This window comes from Alosa sapidissima, chromosome 7 (assembly GCF_018492685.1).
Source record: "Alosa sapidissima isolate fAloSap1 chromosome 7, fAloSap1.pri, whole genome shotgun sequence".
Classification (NCBI taxonomy): domain Eukaryota; kingdom Metazoa; phylum Chordata; class Actinopteri; order Clupeiformes; family Clupeidae; genus Alosa; species Alosa sapidissima.
In genome coordinates this window covers 6773318-6793273 of record NC_055963.1, presented here as the reverse complement: position 1 = coordinate 6793273, position 19956 = coordinate 6773318, and the positions used below count along the sequence as shown (strand labels likewise).

Below are 19956 nucleotides of genomic sequence, written 5' to 3'. Positions count from 1 at the left end.
CACTTTTCATCATACAGTAGATCTCAAAGTGCTACAGGTTAAAAAACCTGTACTTGTTGATATTGCCACACTCATCATGGCAGTCTACTCACTCCAATGACAGCCTGGATGAGAGGGGTCTTGCCCTCATCCTCGTCATTGACAGAGTTGACGTCGGCTCCGTGTGCCAGTGCTTCGGCCATAACGGGCAGGTTGCGGGCGTGCGAAGCCTTATAGAGCAGCGCTCCAGGGTGCAGCTCCCGCACGTCCTCGGGGTCAGACACCTCCGGCTCCAGCTCTGTCTCCCCACTCGAGTCCTCGGACACCTCACATTCTGCTCAGGGTTACAGATGTTTTATACAGGCATCAGGCATTGTTTTTACACACAAGAGTGTAATACAATTATATACTACAGTACACCAAATATGATAATTGTGAAATACATGAATAAATAGTTTTGTATCGTAAACACATTCACTCACCTTCCTCTGTGACGCTGTCCACCACTGGGCCGAACACCAGAATGTCCGTGCTGCCGTCTGTGCTGCCGCCCAGTCCACTGTCGCTGCTTAAACCTGCCGGACCAACAAGTGCCAAACCATGGGCCTGTTAATCACCTGTACTGTATCACCAAGTCAGAGCATGTCAACATGACCCCAATTATCCCATCGTCCAGTAAAAAATAAATATAATTTCCATAAAATATCCAATACATATTTCTCAATTAAAGCCAACTACCTAAAAACTATTCACAGAGATAAAGTAAACCTGCTTTATGCAGCCCTACACGATGGCATCATGAGACCACAGCATGGCTTTGATCTGCTGATGACCCCCGGCTCCTAACCACACTGATCTCAATTAGAGCATCTGCTCTCTCAGCAGTCCTTTGTCATTATCTGGTTGCGCAACCAACTGCTAATCAATCCGCTGTGATAGCGGGCCGTCCTGAGGGAGGTCAAACGGGAAAGCAGGAGGAGAGACTCACTGCGAGGTCCAGAGCCCGTGTCGAAATAGGAGAAGAGCGAGTCCAGCTCGTCTGGGCAAAACAGGGAGTCTCTGTGAAACTTTCTCTCCAGCGCAGCAGTGGCTGAGGAAAAGGAAATGAGAAAGAGAGACAGAGTGTAAGAGAAAGAATAATAAATTGCTTGTTTGTTGTTATTATTTATTTATTTTAATGGATTCCTATGCTTGAAGTAAAGAGCTAAATGCAAGCCTATTAAAGACTGTTATGGATAACTACTATACTTGTCAGGCTACAGCAAATAATTCAGGTAGAGGCTATGGTACAGGGTACCTGTGGAGAGAGTGGCAGGGGAGGCACTACCGCGGTCTTGGCGGTATTTCCGGCGGGTTTTGGGGACGGTGGTGGCGCTGTTGTGCCTCCGGCACTTCTTCACACTCCAGCGATGCTCTGACTTGCGGTCCCCATTGACCAGCACCTCACCAGCCACCATTTTCTTCAGGAACTTCTTCTCCACATACTTGGCTTTAATCCAAGCCTCTTTCTCCTGCCTGCAACCCAAACATCTGCATTTTAGAATTCTTATTCTTTACATACCCATTGCCCAGCAAGGGCTAGATACTATAAAATATATTATACTCCTTGTTTTGAAAATAATATAAAATCAATACAAAACTAATGACCTGGTGCTGTTGGGCCCTGGCTTCCTTAGACCCTGTTCTTCGCATGTCCCCTCATAGATGTGGTTGATGATGCTGTTGCCGAGCTCACACATCAGCTGTTGTCAAATCAAGAAAATGCAGAAGATAGAAGATAGATCTCCTTTAAGTGCACTTGTCCCAGTGATGACAGTCAGACTACAGATGTATTGTCAATTTAAGAAATATGGCCGGATGTGGCAGGACAACATATAGATACAAGATTGGGGCAGAAAATTAAAATTTTGAAATAAGATGTTACTATCAAAAGAGGAGAAAAGAACAGAGGAAGAAGAGTGACTTCAAGTCCTCAATGTTTTGTTAAAATGTTTACAGTAAATTCAGTTGTTTCCAGAGGTAAATATTGATTCTTCCAGTACATTCGGACAGTCTTTTATAGTTATATTAGCATACAGGCAGAGAAGAACAATGCAGAGGGAACTCAGAGCATCTCACCTTTAGTAACTCTGGTTCCCATGAGTCGAGTGTTAGAGAGCGGACTTTAGAGCAATGCACTCCCAGACTCCTGAAACAACACACACACACACAAGTCTGATAAATACTGCACGCCCCACGCTGACAGATAAAGGGGCAGAAATGGCCATTTCATCAATCAGTGTTCAGGCGCTGTCAATGTATCAACAATCATTTAAATTCTAAGCAGTTAATGAAACAATTTCACTTTCAAATCCATGCATCTGCAATACATCAAATTTACTGTTCACATCCAGTGTGGTGATTTTTCACCTCAATGCAGAGGAAATCTTTTGTTTTGTCGAGCTATGAAATCAAATCTAATCTCTTGGACAGAAAACACCCTTAATGTGACTCCAAAGAGCACTTGAGACTCTCCTTTTAGGCCCCTGCTCCAAGATGGTTGAGGTCACACTAAAAGGGTTGGAATTAAAGGGGACACACTTTTTGCGAGACTGAGAGGATGCCTACATTGTCATGTAAATGAGCATTTTCACCACAACACTGTGTGGTAACCTAGCAACCTGGTTCAGACGACAAAGAGACGTAGATTGCATGGCAGCGTTCCACTGACTGAAGTAAAAAAGCCTCATTTAAGACCAGCGTGAGAAGATTAGGATGTGAGAGAAAAAAAAACATAAATATTCAAAAGATGGTCTATGCACAGGGGGAGGTGATTACATAAGTAGGAGTTCACATCTTCAGTGACGTGACTGTCAAAGACTCCAACTTCACACAATCTCCGCATCTAATTTTAACAATCCTATCCTCTCAGGTAAAAATATATGCAGACATTGTGTCTCCATAACAAGTGGAAAACACTGTTGCCTACTAAAAGTTCCATTATTCCCTCTAGTGATGAGCTACTAGCAGATTTATGGCTCACTGTTCGCTGTGATGGAATTTCCAGCTGGACCATCTTCTTACTCTGGCCCTAAGTGCCTTATTAAGGATTCCTAAGAGCGTTAGTCCTGATCCCATTACACTGCCCCTTCTCTGTTCTACCGATCCAAAGAGGCGTCACTAAACGTGTTCCCAGCTGGTCCTCGGACTGGAGAGTTGGGCTTTGTTTACTACTCCTCCCAAGCAGGATGTACTGCGCACATGGGCAGGCGCGTGGAGACCTGTCCCCATCCTGAGTCAGTGTCCTTAAAGGACTAACTTCACTCTCATTTAGACATTTCATTACAAACTAACTCAATAAAGGACTAACTTCACTCTCATTTAGACATTTCATTACAAAATAACTCAATATCATTGCTTATTGGCTGCTGCTGAATTGGACAACATGTGACTCAAGCCTACTCATAGTCTTCATAGCCTATTCACTGACAAGTGCTACAGGGAGCCAGTGATAGCCTATTCACTGACTATTCACTACAGGGAGCCAGTTTAGGTGTCTGCAGTCCCACTTCATACCTGTGGATGCCGGAGCACTCGATGCAAAGCAGGATGCCGAAGTTGATGCTGGCCCAGCGGGGGTCGGCCTGGCCGCAGTCACAGCAGAACTCGTTCCCCGGTAGGGACTGGATCCTCTGCAGGATGCTCTCCCCTCTCACCATGCGCTCCCGCGGCTCGCTGGCAGAGTCGATGCTGCTGGTGGAGGGAGAGGCTGTCCTGTCCAGATGCTTAAGAGAGAAACAGATCTTTATTTATTACACCGGTGTTTCACTGCCTCCTGACTGACACAAAAAAATGATTGAACTGGCAAACAGCTGAAATTATACCACTTCATATCTACATTTGGTATACAAAGAAATAACGAGCATAAATAGTAAATGGATACATCTAACAGTGAGACGAGTGATGCTTGTTTGCAGTCCTGGTTGTCGTAAGTACTGAAAAATGGTATGAAGACACATCCACAGCTGCTAATCTAACCCGGGAGAGGAGACAGAAGCTTACTTCAATATAGTAGGTGTCTGGACTTTCCCTGTAGGCTGAAGCAATGCTGGCTTGCACTGCTTGGATCCAGGCCTGCCGGAGTTTCTCAGACTCAGCCTGCAGCATGCAGCTCCTGCAAGACACATATCCTCTGTTGAAGCTCCATGCTCACTCCTAACTACTGACCTCAGCAAGCGATTTCCCCCAAAGACCAGTGGGCTAAGAGATAATCAGTATGAGTCAATCACATTCCAACAGAGGTCAGAGTGGGGCTTACTTGGTGGGGGAAACCACTTCAAAGCAGAACCTCCTCTCGATGTCCTCACACGGTTTCACCGAACAGAGCCTCAGGTCTTCCACCACCACAGTGAGAGAGTCCTGTCAATCACACGCAGACACCTCCCATCAGCTCAGTCACCAAACCACCAGTAACATTCCCCTCACCAAACACGGACTAAATGAGTGATCAGATATAGCGGGATCATGATTATATCAGGTCCTCCAGACAGACAGTATAGTCACTATTTGCGCTTTATCTGACAGTGTTTTTTTTATTATTATTGTTTAACATGTATGAGTTAGATAAACTCCCCATGCAGTCCTCCTCGCTACCAGCAAAAGAAGCAAAACCTGATCTAAGACCACAGGCTGAAGCAGAGTGACTTTTTATCATAAAAAGCATCACTATGCCATTGCTTCTTATGGATTTTCAATCAATTCCACTTGAGTGCCATGGGGAAAAAACATTACATATACAGGAGAGTAAAGATATGTAAGTCAGTAGCCATTTGGGTAGCACTCAGAGCCAAGAGTACATTTGGCCAAGCCATAACATTATTCCAGTGATAATGTGGTTCTGACATGGGGCTTTTCTGCTGAAAGGAACCTATTTGCTTGACCTGGAAGAGGTGCACTTGACCTTTCCCAGTCCCTGTGGAGGCCTGAGGCTGGACTACTAATGGAGAAATGGACTTGCCTTTAGCTTCTTCTGATACACCAGCTGATTGTTCTGTATAGAGAACCACCGCCTGAGAGGAAAAGCAAAAAAAGATTGATGAATTAAACATGTCCATTAGATTGATAACCTTCCATGTGGTGTACTGAAGATATATGATGCTGAACTGATGTAACACTGGCTGCCTCAGCTGAGGAGTTAAAAGCCTTGTGTGGAAACCTCCTCTCCCTGAACTGGTTATCCAGATGAAAGTCAGCTCATGTGTAACTTGGTCCGCAATCCATGGATATGTTATTAGCCACAAAGTTTAAGGAGAGGACCACAGCAATCCATTTAAACCAAGATTTAGTAAAACTAAAATATACACCAGGTTTTCAGTCAGGAGCAGCTTGAAACAACTGCAAAACCTTTTGAGCTTGTTCCGTCAGATCTACACGAGGAGCTATTAAATATAACATCTCAACTTCAGGAAATGCACCAAGCCAAATTAGATCATAATGGTCTAGTTGATGTAAAGCATAATTGATTGATTGATTGATTTTATTTGACCCTTTTCATTATAAAATATGATACAGCTTTGCACCATACATTAAAAAAACAAAAACAAAGTCAGGATAACACAATAAAGCCCTGGGGGGGCGGGGGGGGCAGTACGAAATTACGAGAAGTAATTTATCATTTTGACTACAGACAAACTAAACCGTACATGTCTACAGCATATGGCAGAGCCCTGGCATGTCAGGCTACAGTCTGGATAAAGCCGGGTCACACATCCTCACGTTGTCCCATGCAAGCAGAGAGCAGACGGAGTGATGTAAGAGTCCAGATTCACATGGGCAGACAGGCTGTTCTAAGCTGTTTGCCTGACTGCCAGTTTGGACAGGCTGTGAACGTTGGCGCTTGGCATGTCCTACCTGTTCCAGGTTTTGAAGGCATTGCTCGCTCTCTTGAACAGGTAGCCCTCCATCACCACTCCGTTTGGGGCGTCCACATTAAATTCTATCTTGGAGTCGTCGTATGAGAAGTCCTGTGAAAAAAAGGAGCCGGAAATATGTAAGTGCAATTGTCTGAATGAAACATTGGCTACGCTTATTGTGCATAATTGTGTTTATAAGGTCCTCAATAAAGTGCGACAATTATGGAGAAATATGTGATATTCCTGAAGTGGCATGACTTTAAGAGAAACATACTGTACTGACAATTACATTAATGACAACATGAGAATTAACCAACACATTTCAATATCCAAACAGCCCATGAAAGTACAATGGCATTGCCAAAATGATTCCTAAGGCAGGCCTAATATCTTCATCAAACCATACCACTTACTGTAATTGTTCTCACAAAGGTTCAGATTGCAGCAGGCCAAATGCCCCTCTGGTCTCGACTGGAAATGAGAATGCAGCTGCTTCTCTACAGGTCTGAGACTGATTGTGGTGCTTAGCTTTGAGAGATCAATTTTATTCCTTTGTAACTGAAATCTGCCTATCTTGTGAGAGTCCTTTGAGCAAGACTGAACCCAGCAACCAATTTCATTGATCTGCAGCGCAGTGAAGAATGCATGCTATCTTACTATCTAAACTACACAGGGCTAGGATCTTTATTTATTTAATGCTATCAAGTACATTTTAAAACAACACCAAAGACATTTTCCTCTGTCGCACGCACGCTATTTGTTTATCCAGCAAAGGCTTTGCAAATAACCATGTCCACAGACAAGGTAGAATATGTTGCATGATTTTATGAAATAACGATGTATTGCGACATCATGTAAGTCAAATTTGTAGTTCCTTATGTCTCATTCCATCGAACTACAGATCCCAGATCAGACACCCACCAGAGCTAACTCCACTCTTCCGAATCCTATCTTCATCTTTAAAGTTTTCAGGAACTCCAAAAGCATATTTCCCTTCCAAAACGAAACAATTCAGATGTCCAAAAAAGTAGGGTAGACCCACAGAGTATGTCCTTGCTTAGCCAACGTCAGAAGAAAGCAAACAGCTTCTTAACATTTCTAAGTTTAGGCTACTACATGAACTGCAGCTCGTCCGCTGTCCCGGTGCTGAACTACGAAAGCTGCTGGTGCCTAACCGTAGAGTGGTGCGGAGTTAGCAACATGCAGCCTCCAGCAACAGCCACCTATCAGCCTGTGCTGTACGGAGCCGCTTAGAGCAAAGCCTATTAGCATACAGCTGCCATTTACATAGCGCATGCCGCAGTCGGAGTGTTGCCATCTAGACCTAGCGGTCCGTGTCAAGGAATTATTTCGCAACCACTAAAAAAGCTCACTGCTTTTTCTTCTCGCGTTTTACGACCTCCCCAAAGAGGCACTCGCATGCAACCAGCCGGTCTGTCCACTCGAACAACAAAACTTGACTGCTCATTTTCCCATCTGGCACACAGCCCTAAGAGTACTCCAGTAGTAAATCGGACTGCTCCGGTAGCTGTCAGTCCCGTGCGAAACTGTCCAGGGTCTCCAAAAGCACAGACCTTAATATTATTTACCCAAATGTAGGTAAAATGACTAGTAAGATATGTGTAGACTACCCACCTGAGGTGCAACTGTTAATATTTCCTTGTTCTGAGTTAACAAACTGACAAAGGATTTTATCAATGGAGAGATCAGTTTCTCTTGCTGTGCAGACAGAATGATGGAAGTGACGTAAAGGCTTTTCAGAGAGCTATAATCTGATTCTGTGCCAGAACTACAAAAGCTTTTTAAAAAATGCAGGGTTTAAACATTGAATAGGAATATGCATAAAATATTAAAATCAGAGGCAGGGTGACTGAGTGGAAATGAAACCAAGTCACTCGCACTAGGTCTAAGTCTGAATCATATAAAATGCCACGAGACTACCTGATGATATAACCTACATTTTCAAATAAAATATGTATGTAAATTATGAAATGTGTAAACTAGTGAACTGTTGACTTATTTCACATGCTGTGATGGTTAATATAAAGATTTCCAGAGAAATTGCAGAGAAAAAAAAAGTCCCTGTGAGGGACATGAGATTATTCCACAGCAACAAATAAGAGGATGTAGTGCTAGTGGTGATGGTCAGCCACTGAGTTTACTCTATCGTCCACACTGAGTGAAAGATTGACCTCTGCATATGGGCACATGGCCAGTGACCTCCTTGTGTGACCCAACACATGCCCACACACAGGCACAGACACACACACACACACACACACTGAAAGGATGACATAGCTAAATATATGCTTATGCCATCATTGCTAATAAAGAAGTTTCAAGTACAGCCTGGAGTAGTCCTTTTGAAGATGAAATGTCACATTTTCAGTAGACCACCTCATGAGTCCACCGCTTATCGAATATGACTGCTCAGTGGAGCTCTCTCTGACCACCTGGCTTTCTTTTCTTTGTTGACTCCTGGGCATTATTGGTCCCCCCTGAAAACTCTTTTGTGCTGTGTAACTTTGGGAAAGTCTTTTCATTGATGATCATTAATTTACAAGAATCAACTCATTCACCAAAGGCTATGGCACATTAGCATTAGAAAATGTACAGAAATCTATAGTTGCTATTTAGCAATTGCTTAACATTAAATGTCAATGTTTTGTGTTTGTTGATATATTTTCCTTAAACTACAAGAACTATTAACATGCCTCTCAGTTCAATACAGGACATTAAGTATCTTTTCACCAGAGTGAAAACTGAGTCAAACAAGGACATGCCTGGCAGTGTTTTACAAAGTGATGCTATTGGCTGAGAGTCATAACGATAGCAGTTCCGCAAACCCAACCTTCCAGGACAGAACTCCTCCATTAGAGTTCAAAGTAAAAAATGAATAAGCACTCAACATTTTACATGAGCTTGTCTCGAGCGTGTCTTCCAGCCAGCCACTTCATACTGAAAACACAGTTTGTTGTGAGGGCCAGGGGAGCCCATTTGTCCTGAGTGAGTTTTCCCCGAGACGGGCATCAGAGGCTAAGCCACGGAGCACAAACAAACCACAGGAGTATTTCACACCTCCGCCAGACGGGGACACTCAGGGGGCAGGAGCACTGTGACAGAGCGGCCATTTGGCATTTGACAAGATTGTTTTTAAATAAACAATATGAGCTGTCGCATTTCACACTCTCAACTCCCCCGACCCCCGACCCAGAGGCAGAGGCTCTCACAGGGATGTCAGGCCTCAGGGTGAGATGTGCTTTCTGTGTTTTAACCCTTAAAGGTGTAGGTTTTTGAACATTCTAAGTTCCGCAACAATTGAAGGTTCTAAAATTCTATGTTGAATTCAATGAACCCAGATATTCTTTAGAATGTTAATTTCCCAACCGGTGTGACGGTACTCCTTTAATGGTTTTGCTGAGCATTCATTTCCACATAGCTAAATGAATTATGTTACGGCTACCACATCATTATCCAAATGCTAATTTATGGCTAGTAAATGCTCAAAATATGTCCTTTCAGAAATAGACAGTCTACTACATCACCTCTTGAACCTCAGATATATCAGTTTCTGACGCTAATCTCCAATTACTGTAGTACCAGCTTGCTCAGGGATGGAATAAGCATGATTATCTAGAAGGGTGGCCTATGTCAGACATAAACTCACAAACAATACCTTAAGAGAAGCTGGTCTTTGTAGGGAACAAACCAGAAGGCACTCCAACACAAACTCACTAACACAGAGTGAAGGCCCACAGCTTATAATTACAGGGCTATCGGCCTCATTTGTGGCCCATTACATAACACCGATGTGACCTTCTCCCGGATAATCAATCAGCTGTCTTTTGTTAGACTCTGCACAGTGTTCTGCTGTTTGCTAATGCATCTCTGCGATTTGCCAGGTTTGTTATCTTTGATTGGTGCATGTACCAGTATTCATTTAAATGCTGGAAAGCTAATGAGTGAAGTGAACTCTGGAGGCGTGCAGCATCAGTAGGAAATGATGTGGAAAACAACACAATCTGTGGATGACTCACCTGTAGCAAAGTCTGTATGAAAGACAACCCAGTATCCAGGCAGGGGAGAGATGGGAGGAACAGCATGTCAGAAAATGGGGCAAAAAAAAAACAACAGGCATTCTTAGAAATCTCTCATAAATGTGCAAAAGTAAAAAATCACAACACAATGATGAAATGCTTTTTAAGCATTATATAACTAGTTTAACATAAAAATAATTATTTTCAGAATGGGCCAATGTTTCTCAATCCCTTTTGTAAAGTATGTAAATCCAAGGGCAGACAGACTCTCGCACACACACACACACACACACACACACACACACACAGACACACAAACACACACACACACTCACACACACAGACAGACAGACAGACACACACACACACACACACGCACACACACACACACACACACACGCACACTGCCCTGTGGTCAAACTCTGGCCCTCGCTGGGGTCTGTGGCCGGGGATGCCTGGCTGTCTGCAGGTTGACAGATGGCCACTGATCCTGGACCCTTGGCACCGCAACCTCTGCTCCTCCATTCAAATGGAGATGCAGGCACCAGGAGGTTCCACTTTCAATGGGACCTTCATTGAATATTCACTTCTAGGATCAAACTCCAGGAATCTGAATGTAGCTGAAGACAAGTTCCACAGCCAACATCCATCTAAGCAGCCACAATTACATGACAAAGTACAATATATTTCACAGTTGAGTAGCATGTGCTACTTTTTGTAAACTTGATACACTGCTTCAAGGTGTGTCCAGATTCAGGTAGTTTTCTAGAGAGATGCCACATCTCCACTCACAAACACAGGGCACTGGAAGTGTACGGCACAAAGGAAGTCTATGAAAAGCAGAGCTGGCATCAATGACAGCCCCTGAAAGAAAGTCCTCTTTGAGGCCTCCACTTACTAATCAAGACTATCTTCAGCTTCCCCAAATGCACTTGTTTCCTGTCTTTCCAAACGCTAATGAAGTAGGACACATCAGGGGCCAGGGGAACAGAAACATGTCTTTTCTATTCTCGTGCCAAAAAATACAAAGACAAAGAAAGACGTGTGCGGCGGCAGCTAAGAATAAACTGGGTGGAGAGATCCCAGAATCTGTTTCATTAGCCGACTCATAGCCTCTCATGACTGTTTCCAAATCCTTGACCATTTTAGATACTGCACTTTTGAGTATGCTAGATTCCAAGTTATTTCTCTATCTAAAATATGACGCACAGAAAAATATCAATACCTAAACCCTTTCTTTAAACATAAAATGTGGAAGACTGCAGTACACTTCATAGTGATTCATTTGCCTTGCTAATATATTCTAGAAAAGTGTGCAGCGATTTTTACCAAACGAACATGCACACTGAAGACTCATACTAAAGAGCCTCTCTGTGTCAGCTCACCACACAGTGTCATTATGCTATTACTACGCCTGAGAAAACAAATGCAAACAACTTACTGTTGAAAACTGACATCCAACAACGAGAAGCTGTTCCTGCATATAAAACTGGAGAGTATGATTTCCATACAGGATCAGCACAAACATTTACAGTCCAAAGGAGCAACTTCTGCACATCAGCCATTAGTGCATGTATCGCAAATCTCCCGCGTAAGGAGCAAAACTGCTGAATGCCGTTATTTGCCACAGACAAGCGCGGGGATTACCACTTGAAACCCTTAATTCCGCCTGATTTAACGCTTAAATCAATTACGGTGCCCTGAGAGGTAGAGCAATCAAAGCTGGGCCGGTGGCCTCCCTCGCTAATCTCACTGTCACAACACAGACAGGGTCCAGGTGCCGCGGGTCGTGTCCTCGGTCTCACACACACACACACACACACGCACACATGCACACACACATGCACACATGGACGTGGAGGAGAGGGAAGCATAGAGAGAAGCAAGACGCAAGCATGTGAGTGAGTGTGTATGTGTATGTGTATGTTTGTGTGTAAGTGTACACATATGAACTGGTGTTTGTGTGTGCGCTTGTTGTATATGTTTCTATGTGGAGCTGTGTGGAGGTGTGCTGGGTCTTACCCTTGTGTGTATGTGTATGTGTGTGTGTTATGTGGAGCTGTGTGGAGGTGTGCTGGGTCTTACCCGTTGCTGGATGGTGGCATGCTTGTGCTCCATGTCTCTCTTCTCCATTGCAGAGTCAATCACCAGCTGGTCCAGCTGAGCAACCACACAAAAAGGAGCTTTTAGAAAAAAGCACACACGCGCACCGAAGGGATCTGCAGCGATTCTGAGGCAGAGGATGGGCTCTGAGCTCTGAGCTCTTCTCATCACTGTTTCATGGAGCTGTCTGGCTTTCGGGGGACGATCAAGTGAATGTGGATCCCTCTCACACACAGACGCCACAGGCGGAATGATCAGACGGGCCAGCCACTCCGCACAGGACGCGGGCCACACAGACGACCAGCGAGAGGTCGAAGCTCGTCAATGGACCATTGACTTGGGGCACTCTCAGTGTCCAACTTCAGTTCACACACATACCGCCAAAATCATTTCAGTGAATGGGAAGACTACGTTGGCATTACACTGACTCTACTACATATACATCTAGCTTTGCATCTAAAAACAACACAAAACTTGGGTGAGTTTTATCATTATCATTTGCTGTTATTTTTTGTTCAGTTTTAAACATACACAAAAATCGTAATCTAAGAAAACAGCCGAAAAATGTATTTATTGGGTCATGTTGTTCTATAAAGAAATGTGATGACACTGGCATCCTTTCACTAACAGAAGTGAACCACTGTTGATGTCTGGCTGGCTGGAACTCTGTGTTGTGTGTTGGGTGTTGTGGTGATGCAACTCTTTATGTCAATACTTTAATTTTACATCAAGCCTATTTCAAAAGACTGTTTGTCAGTGGGAATGACACAGTCTTATAAAATTATCCCAGCTCTGCTGTGAGCTACAAATTCCCTATAAAGGTCAGCAAAGGAAATAGTCAGGAATATGATATATTTTTAAATCCCATATGGAAAATGGATGATTAGTAGTTAGTGGCAGCATTCAATATGACACAGACAGTATAAATGGACATTAATTATTACTCTCCAGTATGGCAAGAAATATGTTTGGACATAACATGTTATTGCAGAGCAATTTCTCAATGAATGCTCTAAGGCATACTAGGGCCCTTTGATTTAAGATACTGTATTGAAATCCAGCCACTGAAGTCTAACTAAATGTGGTAAGCTCTCTACATCAATGATCTGGTCAGATACACACAGTCAGTGATGTGTTTATTCTATTCAATGTATAGAATTGAAAATTAGTGTTTTATGTTTTTCTCATGCTGTTATGTTTCCCCAACATTTAAAGAGCCTGAGTTGCTGTTGTTGGGCACCAGAAAAGCGTTAAATTGTGATCAGTGAAATTGATTCTCTGCCCAGATACAGTAACTCTCCGGATGATCAAGGTCATTCCAGCTGGCCCGGAAGGTAATTACTACAGTACGGCTGATAGATGGCCCACACTCCACACACACACACACACACACACACACAGTGTGTCACTGTATCTGAGGTAATACAGTGGATGAACATTTATGAGAAGGAGGATCGATAGTCTTTCAGGGAGCATTCACCTCAGCAGCCAGTTTCTTCATGTAGGGGTCGATCTCATCAAGGAGGTTATAGCCTTGGTGAAAGAGGGAGTACTGTGCATGCATGAAGGATAGCATCTGTGGAGAGGGAGAGAGAGAGAAAGAGATGATCCTTTAGAACTGATCAAGCTCTTTTATTCTCCCTGTTTCTAGAAACAGATCTTGACACTTAGTTCATCCTCCTGCTATGTTCATAATATAATACCACAGACATTACAATAGTCTTTTCTCCTTAAATATACTTCAGTGCATGTAAAGATATATTCAACAAAAAAGAGGATCCAAATCTGAATCACATTCACATACCGCATCCAAGATTTCAAATTTCTTCTTTGCCTGGAGGACATTAATCTGATGGTAGAAGAAAGCAAAATGTCTGGTATTTCATCATACAGTACACACACACACACAACACTCTTTTTTACTACTCCTGCAGGAGCTGTTGAGTGTGTTGCAAATGTTTGACCCATTACAAGTCCCTTTAAACCCTGATGATGAGTGCCCTCTAGTGTACTAGAACAGACATGTCATGCCCACGACCCCTTGCGTGGTATCACTGTGGGGTATGTGTGATCTTAGACTGTTAGGCAGACATTTTGAATGTTTGAATTGGAAGTCTGTATTAAAGTCTCTTTAGTAAAAAATACTATCAGTTGGTTAGAATGGAGCGTAAAATGAATTAAATGATAGAGGATGCAGTACTAAAATATTACTAAACTTTAGCAATATGCTCCATCACAAAATACACAAAACGTATGCAAATACAAGTGAAAACATCTTCCTTCTTCCAGCGTCTTGTGTTATTTTTAGTTGACTTCCACACGGCGCTTTTAGAATGTTATTCTGTCTGCTATTGTGGTCTGTGAGATCAAGCGTCTATTTTAAGCTGATCCAGAGTTAGAGCCCCTTTCCTTGTTCCTGCCATATTTACTCACACACTTCCTAAGCAGAAGTAGCGCCAAAGACCTCATCCCCACTGTTTTCATCTCATTCCAGCTCATTTGATCAATCTGGCAATCAATAAAAATGAAAGTGGAAAAAGGTAGCTTATATTTTCTCCAGCCTCCTGCCTCTCAAATCCCTTAACAATCTTGGGTCAGTATAAAATACAGCTACCTTCATGATATCTATTGGCATAATGCTACATGTTTTCTTGCTGCTGAGTGTTTCGTGTTAAAAATATCTCCACTGATTACGGGGGAGGTGACGGTGTACACACCTGTAGCACGTAGTCCAGCGCCAGGTGCCTGAAGCACTTGCGCGTGATGCTGAGGGTGCCTGTGGCCTCCTCCACCTCATGCGGTTTGTTCCGTGGCGCCTGCGCATTCTTCACCTGAGCAATCTCCATGTCCTCCCGCACACGGTCAAAGTGCTTCTTGGTCTCCTTGAACTTGCGGACATCCCTGAGAGCAAGTGGAAGTAGAGGAAGTAGTGGAAGAAGACGTCATGTAGAAGTACACAGCACACGCCATAGGACCTTCTGATTCACTCTACAATCCCACCTGCTACTGCACTTAGCAGCATACAGGATGCAGGGCAGAGGGAGACAAGATGAGTGGATTCTCTACTCTACAATTTCAGACAGGATGAGGGAGTAGCAGAAAGGGGGAAGAGAGAGAGAGAGAGGGAGAGAGAGAGAGAGAGAGAGAGAGAGAGAGAGAGAGAGAGAGAGAGAGGAAGAGAGAGAGGAAGAGAGAGAAAGAGGGAGAGAGAGAGAGGAAGAGAGAGAGGAAGAGAGAGAGAGAGAGAGAGAGAGAGAGAGAGAGAGAGAGAGAGAGAGAAGATGGCCTGGTACACAAAAGCCTCCTCTTCCTGCCCAAGGTAAATGTCAGCAGACTTGGTGTTAATGCACTGGCTGAATCAATCGTTGCCAACTTCGCTGGGGTCTGTGTCCCCTTTTTCTCCATCTGCCCTTTCCTTCTAGACAGATGTCTCAGGCACTGCAGAACAGCACCTGGGACTCTGTCCAAGTCCCCACTTTGGAGAGTTAGGCTTCTTTCACACATTAATAATTCCACTGCTCCGCTCTCTACTGGAAAGCCTTTTTGGCCAGCTTTCTTTGAAGTTTAAAAAAAAAAAAAAAAGGTAAAACAAAAGTTGAACCTTTCTTGTACCTGTGTTAAATCTACCTACGGAGAGAAATAAAGTAACCAGAACTAAAATTTTAATAAATGTCTGACTTGTCTAGACTTGACTCTGGAGCTAAAAGAGATCAACAGACAGAACAGCTCTCCGGCCTGCTGCTCACACGTGACATGGTGCAGCTGTCATTCTAATGCATCACTTTGAATAACGTGAAATGTTGCTGTATCAACAACGCTGATAACATTGATAACAACCTTCAACCAGATCATACTCTAATACTTACTCCTTAACTAATGTGTGAATGAAATCAACCAGATCATACTCTAATACTTACTCCTTAACTAATGTGTGAATGAAATCAACCAGATCATACTCTAATACTTACTCCTTAACTAATGTGTGAATGAAATCAACCAGATCGTACTCTAATACTTACTCCTTAACTAATGTGTGAATGAAATCAACCAGATCCTACTCTAATACTTACTCCTTGACGAAATTGTGCAACTGCTGCTTCACAGACCGCTGAGCCTGGTCAAACAGGATCTGCAACAAAAACAAAACACTTGTATAAGAAACAATGTGCACTAGCATTGTATTTATAATGTGATCACAGAGCATCTTTCAGTCTTTGTCAAAAACACAATAACACTGTTGTTTTATTTCACAAAAACAGTATGAGTTGCAGTGCTCACGCTGATATTATTGTTACTGGCACCACAAAAGCAAACAGAACCCCTGGTGAGTGAGAACCTGTAAGAGGAGCAATCTGATTTAATCGCTTTGAGTTGGTTAAGAGGAGAGATCTGATTCAGCGCTTTGAGTTGCTTAGGAGCAATGAGCCTTCACTGGAATATTATATTCCATTATTAGCTGATGCTCTTTCACACTTTACCTCCAACCAATGATAAATTATCATGATTATTCAGCACCGTTAAAGGTACAGTCCAAGATTCTAATCCCATACGCATTTAGTCAAATTCAGGAAATTACTCTTTATTATCTTGTAGCTGTAACATTCAGTGACTGTGCTAGAAACACTCAGGTGATTGCACACAACCCTGGCTCTGTAAATGGGAAATAAACAGTGGCCATAATGCCAACCAATCAACACCGTGCTTCAGGATTATGGAAGGGAGGAATGTACTTTGATTGGCTGTTGAGCACAAAATATTAACCACCTTTCACAAAAAAATTTAAAAAGGAATCGCAGACGGCATCTTTAATAACATTTACAAACTCCAAACCACTTGTAGTATCACATTTGCGCCAACAGGGGGTAATAACATGCTGTAATTCACCCACATTTGGCTGCGGTGAGATCACAAATTCAAGAGTACGCGCACACACACACACACACACACACGTGCACATACACTCACACAAACGTGCACACACACACACTCACATGCACATACACGCACGCACACACACACACACACACAGACACACACACACACACACACACACACACACACACACACACACACACAGACACACACACACACAGCTTCCGCTCTCCTGTCTCATTCAAATTCATTGCCACTCTCCCCTACAAAGAGATTTTTTTTCAGTGAGCCTCGGTGCGGCTGCTGCTAAATAGGTCACTCGGGCAGGGAGGGGGGAAAGAGACGGAGAGGAGAGGAGAGAGAGAGAGAGAGAGAGGGGGTGCAAGACATGGAGAGGAGAGAGAGAGAGAGAGGGGGGGGGGTGCAAGACATGGAGAGGAGAGAGAGAGAGGGGGTGCAAGACATGGAGAGGAGAGAGAGAGAGAGGGGGGGGGTGCAAGACAGAAAATGAGACAGATATAGGGAGAGAGAATTGGAGGGAGATAGAGAGCATGAGCAACAGAGGAAGAGAGAGGATGGGTTCCATGAACATGTACAGCCTCTCTGACTGAGCCACAGGCTGCACTGGCTGAAGGCTGACCTGCACGCCAACCAGGCAAACTCCTCAGTGCCAGCGCCGGACCTGCTAATAACCAATGCCAATTGTGCTGGGCAGCTACACACAGTAACACCTCTTTCTCTCTCTGTGATTGTGTGTCTCTGTGTGTGTGTGTGTGTGTGTGTGTGTGTGTGTGTGTGTGTGTGTGTGTGTGTGTGTGCGTGCCTGCAAAGGTGGGGGTGATTTGAGGAGACGCCGTTTACGAAGGACTTCTTGAAAGATTCAGCACTCCCTTCCTGGGAAACAGTGAGGATGAGAAGCTCTCTCTGTCCATCTTCACGGCTTCGGTTGAGCTGCGATATCAAAGTGGCCTATTATTCCCACAGCACTGAATAGGTTGGTGGGGACCGATGCACCCCCCCCCCCCCCGCCCCCGTAATGGATGTGTCTGCAGCCACCCCCTGAATTTGCATACGGCACATTCACAGCACCAACTCCATAATTACTGTGGCAACCGACAGGCTCTAATGATCCACTTAAGGGTAGACACTATTGTCTCAGTAATGATCAGCTTCTAATCAGGACCTATTCAAGATATGGTGGTGAATGCACAACGAGTAGAGGCAAGGCGGCACCGTGAAACCTCACCGTGGCTGATGATGAAAACAAGAGAAATGTCATCTCACGGTAGCCACAGTAACAAGGGAAACAACATTTCTGCTGAATCAGAAGCATGTGAGCACTGAACTGCTAATCATCAGAGCAACAACAGCAAAAACCAAGCAAAGGGAAACACATATTGGCAAATACTGGCCAAAAAATGCTTGTGTGTGAGAATCTACTTGCTGGAAAAAAAAAAAAAAAACTCTTAACATTACAATGGCCTCCTGAGGTGAACATTTTCAGCAGACTTGTGCATTCCTTCTTTATATAGATGTTTAACAGCACTGTAAAGTCTGAGGCCAAGTGTGTGAGAGAGGTGAGGGTGGCAGGTCATTTATCTCCCAAGAGACCTTGTGTCACAGTTTATTTCCCCCCACCATGTCAGGGCTCACAGTGGCCATGCCCCTGCCTTGTTAGGGACTCAAAAACGCTCCCTTCATTTTTTGGGTGCAGGAGATGGGGACGCCTTCCACTGTCTCCACAGATACTATGCTAATCTGAAGAGTGTCCTCAGCATGCCAATGCGGATCGCTGCTGCTGCTATTTGCTACATGCTAATGACTTGAAGAGCTAGCAGAGGAGGGGGGCGGCCGACCACCCACCCTCTGTCACAGCAGATCTCTGACCTTTGGCAGCCAGACAGGATAGGAACAAACAGGCCCACACAGAGAGAGAGCGAGAGAGAGAGAGAGAGAGAGAGGAGAGTGAGAGAGTGAGAGAGAGAGAGGAGAGAGAGAGAGTGTGAGAGAGAGAGAGAGCTGTTTGCCAGGTTAATAAAAACCACAGTTTAATAAAAAAACAGTGGCAAGGGAGTCCTTACAAGATGTAACATGGAGACCAGAGAGTCAATTAAACCACATTTAGCACAGATATCTGCCAGCAGTTAGTGTGTGAATAAGTCTATGTCCTATATACTCTAGTCTGCACACATACAGTACTGCATTGTGTTCATGAGCATGTATGTTTTACTCAGTACACCTACAGTATGGACACTGACAGACATGACGGACCTGTGGAGGATGACAGAAGCCTAGCTGGTGTTTTTCTGAGCAGACCTGCCTCCTCCTCGCTCCAGCTACATGGCAGCATATCGATGTGTAGGACAGTCCAGTAGCGCTCCTCTGGCTCCGCTGACCGAGCGGAGTGCATCACGTGCTCATCTCCCGGGAGCGGCGAGCGCTGATTAAATGTGTGCCTCTGTCGTTCAGTGCAAGTGGCTCCGGACGAGAGCCAGCGCTGAATGATGAAATGTAAATACAGGCCCATGACCCTTCGCGCCGGCCGGCCAATGAAATCACGGAGCCGAGGCCCGTCACTCTCCCCGATGTGTGCTGCTGGGAGTTACAGACGTGACGGAGCTGACAGCAAGGTCATTAATACAGCACAGCTCCGAGGATACGCACACACACACTCTCACTGGCCATACCCGAGTTACATACAGTTCCAGTGACAACATTTCAGCGTAGCTGTGGTTGAACAGCACATGAGCTGGGAGAGATAGCGGCGTGCTAGCATGGAGCTCAGCTGCACCTCATCAGAGGACTTCTGCTGGAGTTTCATCATTCTGCCACTTAAAGCACTCAACAGTGATCGACCGACGCAGTAACATCCCTAATGGAGGGAGACGAGGGACAAATCAATGTGCTGATGACACAGCTCTGAGTTAGTGGGCTGGGTGTGGGATACTATGTTTTAATTCCCTATATCTCTATTCCCCTCTGTGTGTGTGTGTGTGTGTGTGTGTGTATGTGTGAGTGTGTGTGTGTGCGTGCGTGTGTTTGCTATGACTAATCTGGGATAGCCATGATCTCAA

The 19956-nt window shown here is 44.2% G+C and overlaps 1 protein-coding gene across 3 annotated transcripts in view; it reads right to left on the bottom strand.

Moving 5' to 3' along the window:
* acap3a (ArfGAP with coiled-coil, ankyrin repeat and PH domains 3a) overlaps positions 1-19956 on the bottom strand; it is a 61975-nt gene that overhangs the window by 6369 nt on the left and 35650 nt on the right. For 2 of the 3 annotated variants that reach the window (XM_042099011.1, XM_042099012.1), the window contains exons 5-21: positions 16081-16139; positions 14728-14911; positions 13815-13859; positions 13491-13586; positions 11993-12067; positions 9908-9919; positions 5869-5981; positions 4976-5027; positions 4277-4377; positions 4021-4132; positions 3535-3743; positions 2098-2167; positions 1627-1721; positions 1277-1494; positions 968-1069; positions 462-563; positions 93-313 (exon numbers count right to left, since the gene is read on the bottom strand). In XM_042099011.1, the coding sequence (XP_041954945.1) occupies positions 93-313; positions 462-563; positions 968-1069; positions 1277-1494; positions 1627-1721; positions 2098-2167; positions 3535-3743; positions 4021-4132; positions 4277-4377; positions 4976-5027; positions 5869-5981; positions 9908-9919; positions 11993-12067; positions 13491-13586; positions 13815-13859; positions 14728-14911; positions 16081-16139 (1866 nt within the window). Of the gene's footprint in view, positions 1-92; positions 314-461; positions 564-967; positions 1090-1276; positions 1495-1626; positions 1722-2097; positions 2168-3534; positions 3744-4020; positions 4133-4276; positions 4378-4975; positions 5028-5868; positions 5982-9907; positions 9920-11992; positions 12068-13490; positions 13587-13814; positions 13860-14727; positions 14912-16080; positions 16140-19956 lie in introns of all 3 variants that reach the window. The other variant, XM_042099010.1, reaches the window with a different exon arrangement.